The 20,258-nt window shown below is 37.5% G+C and overlaps 1 protein-coding gene across 4 annotated transcripts in view; it reads left to right on the top strand.

Annotated features, from left to right (window-relative positions):
• BICD1 (BICD cargo adaptor 1) overlaps positions 1–16,429 on the top strand; it is a 169,116-nt gene extending 152,687 nt beyond the window's left edge. For 2 of the 4 annotated variants that reach the window (XM_056482606.1, XM_056482607.1), the window contains one exon: positions 10,735–16,429. In XM_056482606.1, coding sequence (XP_056338581.1) covers positions 10,735–10,740 — 6 coding nt within the window. In that variant the 3' untranslated portion in view covers positions 10,741–16,429. Of the gene's footprint in view, positions 1–4,768; positions 4,855–10,734 lie in introns of all 4 variants that reach the window. The other 2 variants (XM_056482608.1, XM_056482609.1) reach the window with 2 other exon arrangements.
• The last annotated feature ends 3,829 nt before the right edge of the window (positions 16,430–20,258 follow it).

Raw genomic sequence — 20,258 nt, 5'->3', positions numbered from 1 at the left:
CCAGGCTCCAAGTGGAACCCCAGAGGCTGCTCCACCATAGACCTCTCCTTCCAGGGCAGCCTGCAGAAAATGGAACTGTGTCCAGTTTTCAGCTGACAGACCCATATGTAGGGCAGAGGCAGCTGTGTTATTTACAGACTCAAACTGACCCTGGACGCAGGAGAAGGGAGAGACTCTTGTAATCTTTGACCTGTGCTATTGTTTGTGGCTTTGTCCAAAGGTAAGTCACAGCTGTCACCTCACCAGTTCTTTGTGATAGCTATTACCTCTTAAAGTTCCTCTTGCTTTCAGGAAGGTCAAAGTTTTCTTGGAATTCATTAGAAAAATGAAAATAAATTAGAAGTGAAATCAGCTGTCAAATAATAGTATAAACTTATGTCCTTGTCACCCCTATATATAAACAGTTTGGGGACTTTTCTCATCCTGTCAGATTGCAGCTTGAAAGCATCTCTGCAAATCTCAGCAAGGAGGACAAGCATCTTAGTTCCCTCTGCCCCACTCTTGACATCTCACATTTGTCCTTTGGTTTGGAAATTTTCCTTGTTCCTCACCTTCGAGCAGAGGGCATTGATTTATTGTCTTTGTAGGTCTTGCTCTTTGATGTAACATATTTTTACATCTGTGCAACTAGAAGGCTACTGATCTGTTCTTTGCTCAATACTTTCAACTCATGCTATTAACCCATCATTCTTCCCCATGAAATTGACATTTCAGGGATGAAAACAATGCGTAACCCTATTAATGGAGACAGCTTCTCTTTTCAAGTAAATTGTCAGTAACAGCTTCATAGACATGTTGTCAAATTCCTCAAACTTGGTGGAGCAAGTTCAGTTGATATTGGGTAGTGTAACACAAAGTTAGATGCCTGAAAACTTTTATCTAGGAAAGAAGGAGCTTTTGTTGGCCTGAAGTTATCAGTGGATGCTAGGAAAGATTTGTTTAAACTGACTGAAAAAGCCTCAATCTCACATTTGGTCACAAACATTTATTGACAGATTTTCATTTATCAAGAAGAGATTTTTCCTAAGGTTTTCATATCAGAAATGCAAAATATGTAACAGTACCTGCTGATTGGTCTGCTGTTTGGCTCTCAATTTTACCCTTTCAGATAAAAGGGGGGAAAAATTTCATTGATTAACTGAACTAAATGCAGTTAAAAGTCTATTATGCTTATCTTGGGAATCTGAATAGTCTTTGTGTTTGAGAGCACTATGTAGAGATTAGGACTTTACTGAGAAAGTAAAGTTCATTGCAGTGTGCTGGGTCCTGAGCAGGTGGGACTGGAAATGCTTGCATATAGATTTTTCACTGAGGACATTGCTGATGTCAACAGAAGGCAAGCCCATCTCAGGCACAAATAACCCGGTAAAGCAGACCTATGCTAGTTAGAGTCACCCAGTTCACAGACTAGAGGGCAAAGCACATCTTGTGACACCAGAGAAATGTGTTGTTTTTGTGGCTGAGCCAAAGGAAAGCACAGAAAAACAATCTCTTTTTTGTGAGATTTGCTCTCAGCAGATAATTTATAGCAGCACATCCAATGCTCATGTGAACAGATGTAGTTTCTCTGAGCCTGGGTTTTTTTTTAATGCTCTTACATCAGGAGCTGATTAGCCCAGTTAGAACTAGGCATTAAGTTCCAAAGGAAAATCAGCCGTGGCTAATCTGTGAGAGAGGAAATCTCTGAGCCCTTTACATCATCATTGTGCAAATGACTAAAATGTCAGGAACTGAAAAGTTGAAACAGGACTAACATTTAGCACAAGTCAAACCTCAAATTTCCAATGGAGCCAGTGGTAGGTTTTGTTGGATAGTGTCGCAAGACTCTGCAGGCACAAGTCCTGCTGAATTCAGTGAAAACTGGCACGTGAATTTCTGTGTGCAATAGCTCATCTTTGCCATCTGTGGTTGAAACGAGCACTAAAATTAATTTCTTTGTTATAGGTTCATGGGATTGTCAACGGACTTGATATCAGCCAGCTCATCCCCTGCCCCAAAGTGGCTTATTTCCTAACAGCAAGTGAACATGATGGAGAAATAAGTTAGTCTGTATTTAATAAGTTTATTAATGATTTTTCTTGGTGATAGTGTCAGAAGACACTCCAAAAAGTGTAATCTGTGTCTGTACCCTAAATACCTTCTATGTAAATGACAGACTGTCCTTTCTCTCTATAGCTTGACTGACAGGCCCTGATATTTGAAAAGTACAGGTAACAGGCTTCATTCAACGTGATTTTAAATTTTATTTTTACTTTTCTTAAAAAGTAAAAGCATGTCTTTCTTACCTTGCCTTTATGGCATATGACATTAGAATTAGTAAAGATTTTTTTGAGACTTTTAACCTTCAGCAGAGTATTTCAGAAAGAAACAAACATTTACTTAATACAGGCAGGAGTTCCTTAGTAGAAAGAAGTCATTTTATGATTGTCATGACATTAGAGATGGGTGTTATAAGTCCTCCAAAATACTTAAAAGGATTAAATATAGAAGGAATAAAGTTAGCTCTCACACACAGCTACTTGGACATAAGTAGATAAGAAGCTCCTTTGAATTTGAAATGTGTCTATGTAAGCCATATGCATTCTGCTTATCTCTTTCCTAGCATAATCCTCAGAAACTTCACTCCTAGAGGATGTAGGAGGACAATTCGGTCATCTTAAGACATGTGGATCACTAGATCTGGTCCTAATGTGAACGTGAACCAGATTGCATGAGCTTTGCTGATGCCAGCTAGAACAGTGTTTCACACAAAGTCAAGGGAGTGTGCTCACACCAAGATAGTTATTACCCAGCTTGCATAATCCTCCCAGAACCTGGCTTACTATTCAAGCATTTTGCCAAATGTAGTAGACCAAGATGCATCATAAAATATTTGCACCATGTTTGAGATATTAGAACAGGATCATAAATCAGGCATTTGTGTTGTTCTGGAAAAGCCTGTCAGAACAATTTCTTCTGTATTAGTGAAACCTGTCTGCACCTTTTCATCACACAGCATTCTGTTCTGTATCTCTTTCTTTACTGATGACCTTGTATAATCTGTCAGGGATGACTTTGCTTTGGACTTCTGCAAATTATTTTGTTTAGAATAAAGCATTAAATTTTTTTTTGCTATCATTTTCTGTCTGCAGTTAGCCTGGTCTGTTTATTCCTCAGACACCTCTTACTTTGGTTGAGCTTTGTGCTGAAATGACAGACCCCTCTATTCATGACTCAAATGCATTGCCAGCTCTTGCACTCCTCTGCTAAAAGATGCACTGAGGACTATAGTGACAATCCTGGTAGGTGAGAGTGGCAGAGTATTCTTTCTTATTCCATTTCTGCTTCCGGACACAATGCTGCCAGCATAAACTCTGCACATGTTTTTCTAGCCCATGGTTAAAATAGGTCCAAACCCTTCTCCTCTTTGCTGAAACAGGAAGAAACCAGTGATTTGGGTGCACTTGCTTCTTACCCACTGGAGGTCAGCACAGATCTTCACAGGAACCAGGGAGAAGCCCTGTGGCCTGGTATGGAAGGGAAATGTTATAATCGTGGATATGATGCTCAGTGTGCAATGAAGGTGTGTTGCTCTGCAGTACCTGATGTGATTTCAACACTCTTGACAGCAAGTAACTTGCATGTTCTTCCATTGATTGAGACAAAGAATAGGAGGGGGTTTTGAAACACATCTTCATTGTAAAGAGAAAATATTATTAGTGTTGAGCTTTAAGTAGCAACCAATTGAAAAAAAATCAGATTCTTTCCAAGTACATGGAGTTCCCTTGTCTCATTTTTAAGGTTTAGGGGAAAATAACCGCATTCCATCAAACAGGTTGAGAATCAAGTTGAAACAGTCAGGAAGGATGATAGGTCTGCAAATCCTACTGGAGACAAAATGTAATCTCCAGTAGTTTTTCAGAGGGTTAGAATTTCACCCATAGATTCTAATGTTTGAAAAGATCCTGATGACTCTGTTGTGTGATAATCTGAATCACAGAATGAAAGGCCAGAATGCTGCAGGGAAAATGAGCAAATCTTGAGATCTGTAAAATATCAGTAAACAATATTGACTTAGAAAACAGGGCTGTCTTGTTGAACTACTTTCACGAAGCCTCACAAGTATTATCCAGTCTAAAGCCGTCTTCATATTTGGAATGTCACAGGAAAACACAGCAATGAAGGATTATTTGGCTTTACTGTTATTTAAGAAATTAAGAACCATAATGCAGCTTTGCAAGTGATTAATGTAGAAACTTCTTTGACAGGGAATTGATAAAGTAATTGAGACAAAACAATGAAACTGACTGCATCAAGTTCTCCCTTTTTTCCTACAAAAAACCCCAATCTCACAAGCATTGTTTAGAAATTGAGCACTTTCTTGTGTGTTGTAATGAGATGAAATAATTCTTTTTATATGGATATAAGTTCTTTGGATAAATTTTGGGTAGCTTTATTGACACTTTTCATATTAGATGTGAGCAACAACTTAATGATGAGCAGAAGAATGAGAAGTGCAAGCTTTAACCCAGATCCTGAATACAGCCCGTTACTGCTGTCTAAATAAAAATTTGTCAGTGCTAAGGGAAAAAATATTTCCAGTGATTCTTCTGAGAAGGAGAAAAAGGCAACAGCCAGTGTCACTGCTATCAGAAAGAAGGTGTTTCTGTCAGATAAGGCACCAAGAGCACATTCCTCACTAAATCTCTCCCTGAGATGCGTAGCCTGTGTACTGCTGTTACTAACCCCTTGCTCTGTAATCTCTCTGTATATATGTCTAATTTATCAGTTTCTTGTAGATTGTCAGCAGCCTGCTGCCTCCATACCGCCACACGGCTCACAACTAGCCAGGGGCCCAGATTGCCAGACTGTCAGGTAAACTCCACTAACTCTCCTCTCTTTGCACATAGCTGCATGCACGCCTGCCACCCCCTCCTTCCTCCTCCTCAGATAAAAGCTCTTCACTTTTTCTCTCACAGCAAACTTTTAACAGCTTGAGGAACGGTGGTAATTTCTGAAGTGACAGTACCAACATGAGTCACAGCATTCATGCACTTGCTTCCCATAAAAATATGGAAAAAATGCAAAGCTGGATCTTGCAGCCCTGATTTGATATTTTTATGCAGTTTCTATAGCTTCTGCAGTTTCTATAGTTTAGTTTTATTTTTTATGCATTTTTTAATAGTTTACTATGCCAAAATAGTAATGAATTTATTTTGTTGCTAAAAAGATTTACCACCATTTGAAATGGGAGACTTTTAATTTTAGGGGTAGGTTTAGGCTTCCCTTTTGTAAGGTGGCATTTTAGAGGCATTTGCGAAATTTTAGCAGACACTTCTAAGTTCTCCCTAACTTGGAAACTCAGACCCAAGGCAATCAGTTTTTAATTTTATTTCTAAAAGTAAACTCCTGGTGTCCTTGCTTATAGGTGGTGCAAAGGCCACATCATGCTTCTGGGATGGCTGAGTTAATCAAGGCACAACCCCAAACCTAAGCAAAGCAAAAGGACATCACAATAATTTTATCTGTTCATGGTACAGTCTGTTCAAATATTCACTTATGTCTATTCTCTCATTTAAAATAGGTTACATTACTTTTAGGCCTTTCATGAGCTGTAGTGACCAAGTTAATGCCTCTCTTTTATTGCCTACAAAGTGGAAGTACTATTATCTTCTTTACTGTGTAAGAGCAATATGGAAATTTAACTGAAAAGTTGGTATAAACTCATTATAACTGGACAATATAATTTACTGATTTGCAGTTTGGAGTTCTACAGCTCACTGAAAAAAATTTACAAGTTACATTTAAAATTCTTAATATGCCAGTAAAGTAATGCTGCTGTATTTTAGATGTAAGAGCAATTTGAGATAAGCAATAGGTGCATTGGAAACTTGGAAGGTTAATGTCAACAAGTCTTATTTCAACATTGTTTAATTAAATTAAAGGCTATTCTGTTCCTTCCAGAGCTACTCACCCAGTGGAGAATATGCTTAACTACCATCCCTCTCTAAATTCTAACCAACAATTGCTTATGTAATTTTAAAGCATCTCAGAATGGAAAACCTATCTGATTTGCTACTGGTGTACATTTATCTGCAAACATTACCTTCTTCTGATAATTTAAAATATGGTTAATATTTAAAAAACTTCAGGTCAGTCATCCTACAAATGCACACACACTTAGCTGAAAAGTTGACTTTCAGGTGGCTATTGTTTTTTACCACTAGATTTGTACTTGTCTGGTGAAGTCAAAACAACACTGATTTTGATATATTCACACTGCTGCCTTGCTTGCCTCAGCCACATTACCTGCCCAGCTCTGTAAAACAGTGAAGCATAACAATAGATATAATGCAAGTCAGCATGATGACATAAGTTGTTGAGCTGTTTAAATAAAGTAATTGGAATCTGGAGTAAAATTTGAGGGCATTTAAGGACCAATTAGACTTACTGGGGTTTGGATTTTCTAAATGCAGCAGAGAAGGAGCTTGTCTCGCCCTTCCTTGTACTCTGACAGTCCCTACTGGGATGGTACAGATGATATATAATAATGTATGATACCCTACATATGATTTGCATCACAGGGTGATGCCAAATGAGGTAAATGAAAGCTCTGCCCAGCCCTGAAGTCACTCATTTTACGAGAGAGCTGTGCTTGTTTTTTTAGTCTCCAGTAAAATTCCTGCAGTAATGTGACCTCTCAGTGGCATTTCACTCAGGACTAAACAAGAGCTGGTAAAGGCTTGTGCTTCACACAGATGTTTTCCACATCCTGCAATGTCTCATCATGTTCAAACCAGTTAATATACCTAACTAGAGCACAGGTAGATTCACAGAGTGCTTTCCTCATTCATTATTTATACTATGGTTTTTCAGTGGGACTTATATAACCCTGGCATTTTTAGTAATTGTGATTCCAGGGCACAGGCTTTGGTAAATCTCACTAGATAAACAATGTAATTTCAAGCCAAATGAGACTCCAGGGCAGATCTAGTAATTTTTTTTAGCTTTGCATTGAATCTGGTGTTTCTCTTTCAACTGAAACTTGATTGGAGGATCTGTGAGAACTTTCCTTAAGAGATTTTTTTAAAAGTCAACTGATGCAACAGTGCACCAAAGTCTCACTCTGCCTTCCACCCATCACCTCAGTTTGTAGGTCTAGAGATATGGAGTAAGCAACCAAATCCAGGCCTGGCCTGAAAATTACTGGATGCTGTTCCCCATTCCCAATACCTGTAGCTACCTGTCTGATGGAGTATATTGGACAAGGGTAAAATATTGTCATTATCCAATATTAAAAAGTGTGTCCATGTTTGGATTGTATTCAGGTTTCTGTTGAATGCAGTAAAAACCTAATTTTCGTTATCAGAGGCCAAACAAACCACAACTCCTCAGTACCTCAAATTAAATCAATATTGCCTTTTAATATGAAGTAATGCTTTTATTTATATAAACTAGGAAATAAATTTTTTAAAAAGATAAAATATGCAACTTAGCACATGCAAAATTTTTGCATTCTGAAAGTATCATTGGTCTGTTTATATTTTCCTTTGCTGATTTGTTACAGTTACAATAAATGCCAGACAATGTTGCATGTGAATGACATCTCTGAGCCAGAACAGAGTACTTAAAAACACTGAAGGGCCTTGCACACTATTTTCCAGTTAATTTTAGAAATTAACTAAAAATGCTAAAATGATTTTGAGTGCCAGGGAAAAAAATAACAGAGTTGCATAAAGCCAGACAGTGCTAATACAAAAAAATTGCACTGACTTTATTCATCAATTGAATAAATACACCCCCAAATGATACCGGCATTTAAAGATGTTCCTAAAAAGTCTATAAAAACCAAATGTTTTAAAAACTACACCTATCTAATTGAGTAAATGTAACAATGTTCTTCCTTATTCTCTGTTTATAGTAAAAAACTCAAGTTCTTCCATGTCTCTCTCTTGCTTTGTGTTATTAATCTGCTCTGCCGTCCTCTGCTGCCTGTGACTGCCAATTTATCTGATAGCTCAGCTCCAGGACCTGCTGCCACCAGCACCTCTGCTCCCATAAAAAGCACATTGAATGCCACGTGTCACTTGCTGATTCTGATGTATTTTTAGTTTATGTACTACTACAGTAATCTGCATTAATGAACTGGATGAATTGTGTTTCTGAAGAGAAGAAGGTATAACAGCAGAGTTTTAGAAAAAATATTTAAATCCATTGGAGCTGCAGGTGATGTGGTTATATATGCTGCTATAAAGGTGCCTGAATAGTCTTGAATTTTTTTCCTTTTCCTAATGCCCCTAATATTTATTACTGATTGAAAAGGAAATAGCGAGACAAATTTTTCTATTTCTTCTGTGCACAAAGTAAGAAGCAATCCATAATTACCAGGAAAATAAAATTAATATAACTGTAAGCACAGTGCTTAGAATTGCTAATCCAAGCATAGCCTGGGATAGTCTGTAGTACAGTTTTTACAGTCATGGCTGGCTTTGTAAAGCCATGCTGTAAAGTTATGATTGTTTATATTTGTGTAGGGGAGTATCTTAGTGTCTTAGAGGTTCTTTCAGGCCACTGATGCTGTACATAACTGGTTGTAACTACAGCCATTTCCTCACCAGTCCTCTCCCTCAGAGCATGAGTATCTTTTGTTGCTTATTTTTAAAGTTAGGAAGGAAGCGCAAAAAGACAAACACATCTCTTCTAATGAGCAAGGAATGTGGGCATTGAGTTGCTGTTCCTCTCTGGCAATTATAGAAGTCCTGTTTAAAAAGAAAAAAGGCAGCAAGGGAGAAGAGTAAAGCCAGTCTTTGTAGGGTTGTGTAATCACCTCCTTGTTTGTCTTCCCCAAATGTGATGTTAAGATTCTAATTCATTTTTCTATCTTTGAAGGCATTAAGACTAGTGCTTCTCCTAAGCCTATCTTGAAAACTTAGGAGGTGCTGAAGCCAGGAGCTGGCTTTTGATGAGTGGATAAATTAGAGAGTAAATACAGACCTTTTGGGTCGATCTGCAGTTACTCCTGACACAGTCATTAGTATGGAGCAGATAAAGATCACCATAAGATCTCTCTGTGGATACTGTATCTGCATTTGGCAAAATATGACAGAAGGAAAGGATGGATATAGCCATGGAGAGAATTACTTCTTCTGAGGGGTCATAGTCCATAATGCTACACACTTTGAGGTTGAATTATTAGACAGCAGAGCATAAAACAAAGCTTGTGGGATCCTGAGCTTCTATAACCCCCTCTCACCACCCATTTTGCAATCAGGAAACTCATCTTCAGGAGCGTTAATGGGAAACAGAATCTAACTTAAAGACATGCAATTCTATGATCTTCAAATAAGCCCAGAGATGCAAAGACTGTAGCTCCTGCTGAATTGTAATACCTGTGTATTTGTGGTCAAAGCCTCCCAGATTTCTCTTTCTGGTTTGAAAGTGTGGACATGGCCATCAGGTGACTTAATGGTGGTGGTGCACGCTACTTTCCTTCTTCAGTCAAACACAATGCCATCTCTGTTTCTCTAAGTAAATGCTGCATGTGGGAATTAGACATTTTCAGTACCACTGGCATTTCCAGTAGCAGTTTTCCAAACATCTCTGGCATTTCAAATTGATTCATTTCCTGCAATAGGCTAATTGCATTCCTTCAGCCAGCACTCCTATAATCTGTGCTGCAGAGATAATATATAAAAGCAGGATTTCTAAAGAAGGAAAACAGAAAAGGCAAATTTTCTTGAAGACAGAGACATAAATGATGGTGCTTTATCATACATCACACTGTTGAGCTTGGAATAACTTCAACATTGTAGAACGTTTGAAGCACTAGGGAAAAACAAATCTTCCCAGACACATTAAAGAGCTGGGGTTTGTGGTATTTTTCTTCTTTTTTCCCTCCCCTTCTCTTTATAAACAACATTTTTCTCCATTATGTTTTGGTATCTTGTTTTTCTACAGCTCTGCACCAAGAAGTGGAGTGTGTTTTTGTTAGCTGCCCCTTTTCTTTGCTGCTGCTCCAGCCCCTGTAAGCTGATTCAGACCTCTCTGCACTATGTGCCAGTGAATACTGTAAATGCACTCTAGAGTCTTACAGGTGAATGCTGTTATCACACAAATTGTACATGAGAAACAGTCAAATGACAGAAATATATGACAGAATGAAAAGGATTCAAACAGTACAAAACCCCAAAGAAAACAAAACATAAGAAATCCCCACATTTTGGGAGTGTAAATTACAAAACATGTAATGGTTAAGGGGCCTGATGAAGAAGGCTACACTGTATTTGTACAAATGAACTAGTAAATAGGTCAAATTCAGTAAGATATCACATTTTCACAAGGCTATGAAACCTGATTTCCAGTCTGGCATTGTTCTTCATTTCAAACAGTGAATCAGCTGCTATAGAAAATCTTTAATACTCACATATAGATGGCACCTGCATCTTGTCCTTCAAATTTGCTCCCCCATTTCACAGATGCATTTTTTTCTCCACACAGTCTTCATCATCCAGCATGCAAAAAGCAGCTGTGTACAGGAACTGTGAAGTGGGATATCTGGGCCACCTCACAAATGCATCCGGGTGTCACTGACTTACTGTGCACTGAGAGTTTTCTTTATGTGTAGTGTGTGTCTGAGGGTATGGATTTAGACATGAGGCCTTTTAAAGTTCATTTCCAGCCCTGTACTATTTACATGCTTGTAAAAAGTTTGCCTTGTATTTTAAGCACTTTTTCTCTTTTCTTTTTAATTTTCAGTCCTAATGCTCTTCCAGAAGAGCAGCCACATTCCAGCTCTCAGTGTGCCCCTCTCAACTGTCTCTCTAAGCCTCCTCCTTACCCCTAATCTTCATATGCAACATAAGAGAAAATGCAAACAGAGTGGAGCTCATGCAACAAAGGTTGGGGTTGTTCCCAGCAAGTGGGTAGACAATCCTGCCTTGTTGCTGCATTGGCAAGTCTGGATTCATATCCCCTGCTCTGGCAACTGAGGGAATGTTGAGAAGAAGAACACAAAGCACAGAGCCCAACCTATCAAGAAGACTTTTTATGGTTCCTCTGATTGTACTCAAACTGTGCTATCACAACTGAAGTGTAGTGAAATTTAACATCTCAACAAAAATGTTCCTTGCAGCTGCTTGGCTTTACCTCTGAAATGATGAGAGACTTAAGCCAATGTTAAAAAAAATATGTTACAAAAATCGTACCCTCACATCCTCAGCTGTAGGAACCTGTTGAAATTTCCTTTTGTCTTCAAGGCTGTGATATTTATTTCTTACTTTATTTGCACCAGAATTTTATGTTTATAAATTACAGGCGCTTTTTTTTTTTTTGGTGAGAGTTGTATTTAACTAATTTTATTTTTTAAATCCAGGCAGAAATAGCTTCAGTGAAGAATGACTGTGTTAATATTAAAAAGAAGCTTGTTGCATTGGCCACCATATGGCCAATTTTTATTGCACAAAAATGTTGGAAATTGATTGAATTGGAATGTTAACAATGACTGTATGTTTTGCTGCTGCACTGATATTGTTTATGCACTTGTTTTTTTAATTCCTATTACACTAGCTTCTGGTTTTGTTCTAGCTCTTCACTGAAAGATAATTATTAAGCCTAAGAAGGAGATGAAAGGATAATGTACTGATTTGTTTTCAGTTGTTTGCTTGCATTGTAATTATACTTCTTGCATCATGAATTGGTGCTGTTTTTTGGGATTACTTTCTATTTGGTATCTGAGAAAGAAAATCTAAAATAAGTAAAATGCTTTGTGCTAATTAAAAACATTCTTTCCTCCCGCTCCCGTATTCAGGATCCTAGCTCGAGGCCTTACCAGGAAAGGCTGGTTTGGGTGGGGAAGTCGTGTACATTTCGTGTGAAATATTCTGTGGTGAAGGAACTCATACAGGTAGGGTTGATGGTGTGGATCAAAGTCAGCAGGACTTTACTGTAGTGCATTTTTTCCTTGCCAAAAATCAACAGACACAGAACCTTAGCTCATGTCAGTTTATGACAAATACTCAGGTGATCAACACTACGCAGACTCTTATCGCAACAGTGCACAGTGTTCCTAGTTAAAGATTCTTTCCTGTAAAAGCTGAGTAAGCCTGTTTTTTTCTTAAAAGCGGTGAGTTTCAAGACAAAATCAAGGATAGAGGAATTTATTTTGCACAGTACCTGGCAGCAAGGCAAGTGGCTAAGCTGAGGGTTGTGGTTCAGCATCTGTGGGTTTTCCATCTGGTTGTCAGCCAGAGAAACAAGTCTGAAGTGCTGCCTACTTGTTGGTAACTAGCAGCCTCCTTGTTTTGTTAGGTGGCCTTAATTTATTTGCAGAAGAGATGCTTAGATATTTCTACATGTCTTTATTCCTTCTCTGCAGCACATGTGTGGCTGACAAGTGGAAAACACAGTACAGCCTAAGTACAGGGTAGCTGGGGAAAAAAAATTGCTGCAGGTGTGGCTGGAACAATTCTTTAAAATTCTGCCTGAATCTGAGAAAATGAAGTGAGTTTTTAGTAACAGTGCTTACCAAATTTTACAATACAGAAAACATCAACAGAGGAAAGAATCGGTGACCACTCAGTGTGCCTAACAAATCATTACTACCATAGTACCAAGAACAAAGGTGCTGTAAATAGAAATATTTTGTGTCATCAACAACGTCTGTCGTGTAACCTTGGCAAAGCAGCTGAGCTATTGTAACAAAACACTCAGAGATAGAGAAAATAGGAACAAACTGATACCCAGTCCTGATCAGATCAAACAGATAACACTCGGCAGTGCTTTGACTTTGGTTTCCATGGAGTTCACGTGATTCTTCTCATATACCTTTACATCACTATTCAGTATCTTAATTAAACTGCCTGTAGTCTTGTCATGGAAAGTTCAAGTGAAACCTTGTTCAGCTCCATCATGATGTCTGACACTGAGTTTAGTTGCTGTTTTGATTTTTAAGAAAACCCCATAGTATTTTGTCCGAGGCAAATTCAGCTTTCAAAAAGCATCTCCAGATTCCTGACATTGTCTGGCTGGTATATGAATATCTGCATCCAACAAAGACAGCTACTGTATATTGTTAATAAGATAAGGAATTTGCATAGCACTTTGAATACAGTTACTACTGACTGCACTTGGAATAGTTTTTCCTATTTTCATATCCAAATCAATGGCATTTTCCTAAGCTTTAGTTAAGCAGTAGTTCAGTGAAATACATTTCCTTTTTATATAGATACAAATATATTGGGGGAAAAATGGTATTAAGACAGTTTAGAAACACATGCATGTCCACATGGATCAAGAGTTATGAAAGAACATTCAGTCATATAGAAGTTGTGGCCCTGTTTTATAGAAATAAATTTTTTATTCTCTTAAGTTTTAAATTTTTAATTTCTAAATTTTCAATTTACATTTTTTAATATGTAATAAAATGTAATAGTTGGAAATGTGAGAGAACTAGAAACAAACCAGCCTTGATGTACAAATTGTTGTAGTTATTGCATTGTAAGTTATAAAACTCTGTAGGTCCCTGGGACAACTTTTGTCAGTTAACCAGTATAAAATAAAATACATACCTTGAACTGAATATGAAAACCTCTTCTTTGTTATATATTGATTGATAGTATAAAACTGTGAGATATTTTGTAGGAAATATTTACATGCAGACAAAACCAGAAACAAAAGGGGTTTTTTAAGGGTTACAAAATATTACATTTTGCCCATTTAAAATTAGCTTATGTTGTGTTGATGTCTATTCTGATTTTTAAGGATTAAGAAAAAATGATACATATATTTGTAATGGTTGAGTATACTTAGAAACAGTACTAGGAGTTGTGCTCAGTAAGAAAACAATTCAAATCCTGCTCTGACTTTTGTGTCTGGAACACAGCTTTTGTTCTCTATGATGGCCTTGAAATTTCTTTGGATTTGAAATAGCCTACTCAAAATAGGATCATTTAGGTCAAAACAGGGGCATTTTGGTTTGGGTTTTATTTCCTAATGTAGTGAAAAATTATTCCTTGTTCAGTGAAATGATCTGCTTGTGGAAATCCAGTTTATAGGAAATGTGTGAGGAAAAGAAGAAAAGAAAAGAAAAAGAAAAAAATTATAAAGGGACAGAAATGAAAAATAAATTGTAAAATGTAATAGTATGGAAAAATATATTTTCTATCAGTCAGAACTTATATGGAGGTTTTACAGAAAGAGGACATAACTGTTTTTCATGCTAATTTTATAGAATTTTCTGCCTTCTAAATGGAGGCAATAGTGGTATTCTTCCTGATTGATCTGATTGACAGGTTGGCATCTCTGTGCTTTCTCTGTCCACATTTTTCACAGTAAACTGATGTAATCGTAGCTGTATAGTGGAGTTCTTAGAATGAAACTCTAATTAATGCTGCGAGTTTTAATGCCAAGTGGATTTTCAGTTTGTTTTTTATTTTAAAATCAATGCTGAAGTTGTTTAAGCTATTTACCATATTAATGTGTGCACATAAAGGAGACTACATTATGAAATATAACCTCACTTATGAAATATGACCTCACCTATGAAGGCTGCTCACCATAATTATGCTGGAAATACTTAAGTAAGCTGTTGGTAAAATCTGACCCAGTCCTTATCCCACTGGGAACGGCACCCAGAGTCCAGGCCCTAATTTTGGTACCAACCTGATCATTCATCCTGCAATGCCAAAGTCAGTAGCTGTGCTGCCATCTCCACTTATTCATCATCATAAGGTATAGATTACATCAGCCTTTCTGAGATCTGCTCCTTTCTTTGGCAGAAGATGCATATCCACTGAGGTTTCAGTAAATTTCTTTCTTTAGTTCCTTGGAAGTCTTCATTTGAGAATGGCAGGGACCGATGCTTTACCTTTGAAGTATGATAATTGCTATAGTTACCTCTTTAAAAATTCCAGTCATCACTTTTATTCAGTTTTCTGTGCGTGCAGTGAGTCTGAAAGGGATAGATACTATTCAGATGTTTTTTAACCATTAAGGGTTCTTTTTTTGCGTGTGTGTAATTAAGCATCCTGTGCAAAAGAAAGAAAAAAGCAATTACCTTTCGCCTTCAGGCACAAATACATCAAAATATGCAATGGAAAATGTGTGCATGACATTGTTAACATCATGTAGCTTCTCCATATCCATAACTAAGCTTGAAAATTCTTATTTCTTGTGTGATATGCATATTCCTCTTGCTAGAAGTGCAAGAGAACTATCACAGAGAGTCTGTATCTTTCATTTGGAGGTGCACAGCTTAAATCCTTACTGGTTTTTAACCTGTTTCTTGTGGAGTTCTTGAAAATCCCTTTTGTGAAATGTAATGGTGACAAACTGACAGAAGGTAATAAGGAAAAATCCAGTATTTATACTGGAGTTAATGTGTGGGCAGACTCTGGGTGATAGAGCCTTATATTTCAAAAATGTCTTTCTACAAAGTTTTCTATTTATTTTGATTATCATGATCTGCTGTAAAAGAATAGGATAGGATAAGGCTGTATGGTTTTTTTCAGTGTTAGTAATCTAGGTTTTTATTGAATATGTGGTTATTTGATTTCAAAAATATTTTGGAAAATCAATAAACAGAAGCATTTGATAAAAGTGTCAAGTAGATTGGCTTGCTAGCTAGTTGGTATTTTAACAAGAAATAAGAGTAATCTAGCTTATTTTATTATTTCTCCTGTTCACAGATACGGCTATGTGTGCTATGCCAGTGGTTAAATTAAGTCCATTTTATTACTTATTGCCCTATTGATTTTTAGCCCTGTGGTTTGACTGTTAAAGGGTTAATTAACTCAATCCTTCATAAACAATTAAAAAGAAAACTGATGTTTTGTGACTTTTGTAATCTATTGAATGTTTCCATTTGCATGATGTTCTGTGTTTAATGAACCATACAGATTGCTGTGTTCCTTTTAAAAGAGTTTTAGCATTGGTGGAGTTTGTGACAAACACAAATTTGTATACTGTATGTTTACTGCTGTAATAACTCAGCTACTCCTATGCTGAATTGACATTATGTTGTCCTGCCTTCTTGGGGTTAAATGATAAAGTGTTTCTAGGTGGTGAAGAATATAAAAGTACATATGTTCATTTGCTAAAGACTGAGTATTGGAAACTCTTCTTGTTGCTACTTTATGCTAAAAGCAAAAAAGTTAAATAATTATTGTTTCCAAAAATGCATCCTTTATTTTTAAAATTGAAGTAATTCTCATGTTAACTTTTCCTTGTCCTTGTAGACAATCCTAGATTAATAACTTGTGAGGGATTCATAAAGTCTGTGCTTGTACATGTGTAATATGATCATGCAGTCAAATGGTTGGGAAAAATACTCTAGTGCTGAAGAAGATAATTAAAAGAAGCCCATATACTGATTCTTACATCTTTTATGTTCCAATTAAAATTACAGTGTAATGCATAACTGTTCCAGTGAATAAACTGGCCATTTTTGTTCATTTAACACAATTCTGTCTGGTCTACTTCTATTTACAGCAGTTTGCAGTGCGTCAACTTGGCTTAGGCTTCCACAATTATTTAGTTCTTAGACATCAATGATTGTAAGTTTAAAATGTATTAAAGAGGAAATTAAGAAGGGAAATCAACATTAAAGGAAAAGGGAATCAGAATTAAAGCCAAGATGCTTCCTCTGTTTTCTGAGTTTGAGGCAGATACAGAAATATGGTTTCCCCATATAGTGTTTCCATCAGATTTAAGTGATTTCTGATATGCTGCAACATCTGCATAAACTTTCAGAAAAAGAGTGCTCTGCAAGATGCAAATCTCCATCCTCAGGGGATGTGGAAGCAAAAGAGCTGAAGTCAGCATAAATTTGGCTTGGGAATGTTGTACCATGCCTGCTTTTTTACAGTAAGAAACATCCTTTTCCCTTGCAGAAGAGCCATGCTCTGAAAGCAAAGAGGTGAAAATCACCCCGCACTGATCCAGGAGCTCGGCCCTGGCAGGAAGGTGGCTGCTGCAGGTCCTCCAGTGAACCTTGCTGTTGGAGAAGATGAAACTGAGGAATCTTGCAAATATGAATGCTCAGATTCTGGGAATTGTTGGGGAAGGTAGAACAGGAAAGCCCTAGTTACTGAATTACCATAAACACAATAGGATGGCTGGATGAAGCTAACCCACTCTTAATTAAACAATGCTTTTGGCCAGAGGGCAAGGCCAAAAGACACAAAAGACTGACCCGCACCCAAAGATTAGATCTTAGAGTTTAGAATGTCACATGCTATGCTAATGTAAGATTTCCTATAGGTTATATGTAAATGCTATAGAATTAGTATTTTGTATTGGATTGGTTCTTAGGGAATTAGAATAGTCATGAACGAAGTAAATTTATTGTGTTACAAACGGGAAGTCACTCTCTCCTCTCCTCTCCTCCTCTCTTCTCTTCTCTCCTCTCTTCTCTTCTCTTCTCTTCTCTTCTCTTCTCTTCTCTTCTCTTCTCTTCTCTTCTCTTCTCTTCTCTTCTCTTCTCTTCTCTTCTCTTCTCTTCTCTTCTCTTCTCTTCTCTTCTCTTCTCTTCTCTTCTCTTCTCTTCTCTTCTCTCTTTCTCTTCCTATCTTTACTCCTTGCTCTTCTTCTCCCACTTCTCCTCTCCTCTCCCTCTCCCTTTACCCCAATACCCTCTTATCCCATTACTCTTCTCCTCTTCTTCCTCTCTTCTCTCTTTTCTTTTCCTCTTCTCTTCCCCTCTTTACCTTCTTTACTCTCTCTCTATACCCTCCTTCTTCTCTCTTTCTCTCCCCCTTTTTATCTCTTTAATCTGCACGTGGCTGTGCCGGGCAGCTCCTAGCAGACTCCCTTATAATAAACTGCAACTGTAGCTTTTAGCACTTACAGAGCGTCTGAGTCTTGTCCCTCGCATCCACCCTGATACAAAGAGTCCAGGAGTCTCCCGCACCTTGCTATTCACTAGGTTCCTGAGGGGTAGAAAATGTCCAGCTTTTGGAAGTGGGTCAGGAAGATTGTGGAGGAATGATTGCATCTCCAAGCCTGCTGTGATATTTGACTCAAGGGAACTAGAGGACAGCTGAGTTGGTTTTTGGCTGGCTGGGGAGGTGCTTTGGATAATAATGCAAATTGTGTATAGTGACAGAAACGGAGTCTGGAAGTTGTTATTTGTCTAGGTTCTCCCCAGTTGTCTCTTTTCTTCCTTTATCTCACCTAGCAGGAGTTGCTCTCCGTTATCTTTGTTCATTGAGGAAATGCCTTGGGCAACAGTGTTCCACCATCATTTAGCAGAAGTTTGACTGCTAGAATTTTTTACACTGGGTACTCCTCTTTTTCAATGTTGTATTAAGAGTTTCTGCGAGCTGAAAAAAAGAAGTGGAAAGCAGACTTCTCTTCAGCATGTTTTGAAAGCAGTTTCACAGAGGACTACCCCTTGTGGGAATGTTCTGATTTCAAAGATGGTTTGAGAAACTTCTAACCTGTGTTGCTCCTTCCCCTTCCTCTGGATCATTCCTTCGGCTGGTCCTGTGCAGGGCTCTGAGAGGCAATGGTATGAATAAGGTCACTGAAATAAACTGGGGAAAAAATCCAACAAATTGAAAAAATGTAACTTTTGTTTCCGAAGTGTCTATGTAATTTCTGCCTTGGGAAGAACCATTACTCCATATTCTGGAACAGGAGGTAACTTCTGACCATTGAACTGTTGGTTTTCTGCTATATATACATCAGATTTTAGTGGAAAAAATCCTGAAGCTAAAGTTTACTGTGACTGTCACAGCTAGTCTTGGTTTCTGGATATCTCCCTTAATAAATCCTGCAGTTATGCATAAAGAAGTGCAGAGCACTTCCAGCTGTACATAAAGGCAACAGGGGCTGTGGTTTGACTCTTAACACTATAAAACACTGACAGAGCACTGGCAGGTGAGGTATGCAAGAAAAAAAAATACTGCATAATTTTGGACAATGTTGAAACCTGGGTTTCATTTGACCAATAATAAGAACAGAGATACTAATTATGAAGAGGGCCTGACAGCCACATCTTCTAGCAGCCTATGAATGACAAACATAGAAAATTTTATATATAGAACAAGATAGAGAGGAAAGATGGAGCTAAAATAGATAGTCATAATTATGTGCATCCTGGGAAAAATTATTTGGATGAAAGCCAATTCTCATCTATTTGTTTATGGTAAAGGCACAGACACAACTGCTTTATTCTCAGTAAAAGGTTTGAGTGCTTGAATGGAAGAAGAGAGTCTTAGCTTTGCACAAAAATAAGGCTCAGTGCTATAATTGACAACTCAGCAGAAACTTAATAACCCAATAAAAAAATATTGACCTTTGCAAGAATGATTCTTGACTGGAGTGGTATACTAGAAAACACGTATTTCCTTCATTATTTTTTATAAATTCTCTTATGTCATATTGAATGTATCCAACTCCAGGAATATGATTTCTTGGCTGGCTTTAGAGAAAAAAAAAGTTTAATTTATTGTAATAACAATTTATGGTTGAGAAAATATTATTTGTGAGAAAGCACCATATGAGGGGTGGGGAAAGAAGGACTTTCATATCCCTTAAGTGAGTTATCAGGAAACTTTGCAAAGAAGTAATGAGAGAGTTGTATCCATTTAAATTAATTCATAAGATTTTCTACCTGTGGAGGGTTTTCATATTTTTAAGCATTGATTATGTCTCTCAAGGAAATTGTTTTTTGCTATTCAACGCTGTCATATTGGTTGAGGTATCAAAACTGAAGCTCTTTACTCAGATTGGAAATGTGATAGGGAAAGCGACATTGAGTGCAGAGCTTCCTTGAAGAGCGAATTCTGAATGTAGAAGATTTGGGCCCAATGTTTGGTGAGCAGTTTGTGGTTCAACTTCAGCTTTGCAAATCATAACATTAGAACTTTTATAAACACACTTGGTACAAATACCAACAATCTCAAAGTCCTACACTACTTAAAAAGAAAATGTCTCTGTGAAGCCACTGTGGCTTTCAAAGGTTTTTGTTGTCTTAGGCAAATGCAGAGTAACTCTTTTTATCTTCAGAGCACTCTATGCATATTAATTATTTCCCAAAATATATTTGCAAATTGGATGCTATCTCTCACCTACATATAGGCAAATTAAGATAGGACAACATCAACCTCAAATTGATTATGAGTAATCTTTCGCCTCTCCACATACCTCACCCTGCATATACTGATACACCAAAGTGGTTTTAGATGTGGGTGGGAAGGTAAGTTATTTACTCCATGTGGTACATACTGCCTCAGAACCTGCATTACTGATGTGCTGGCATTGGTTCAGAGCTTGTTTCC

This window comes from Oenanthe melanoleuca, chromosome 1A (assembly GCF_029582105.1).
Source record: "Oenanthe melanoleuca isolate GR-GAL-2019-014 chromosome 1A, OMel1.0, whole genome shotgun sequence".
Lineage (NCBI taxonomy): Eukaryota > Metazoa > Chordata > Aves > Passeriformes > Muscicapidae > Oenanthe > Oenanthe melanoleuca.
Note: the sequence above shows the minus strand (reverse complement) of the source record. Positions and strands in the feature narration are given on the sequence as shown.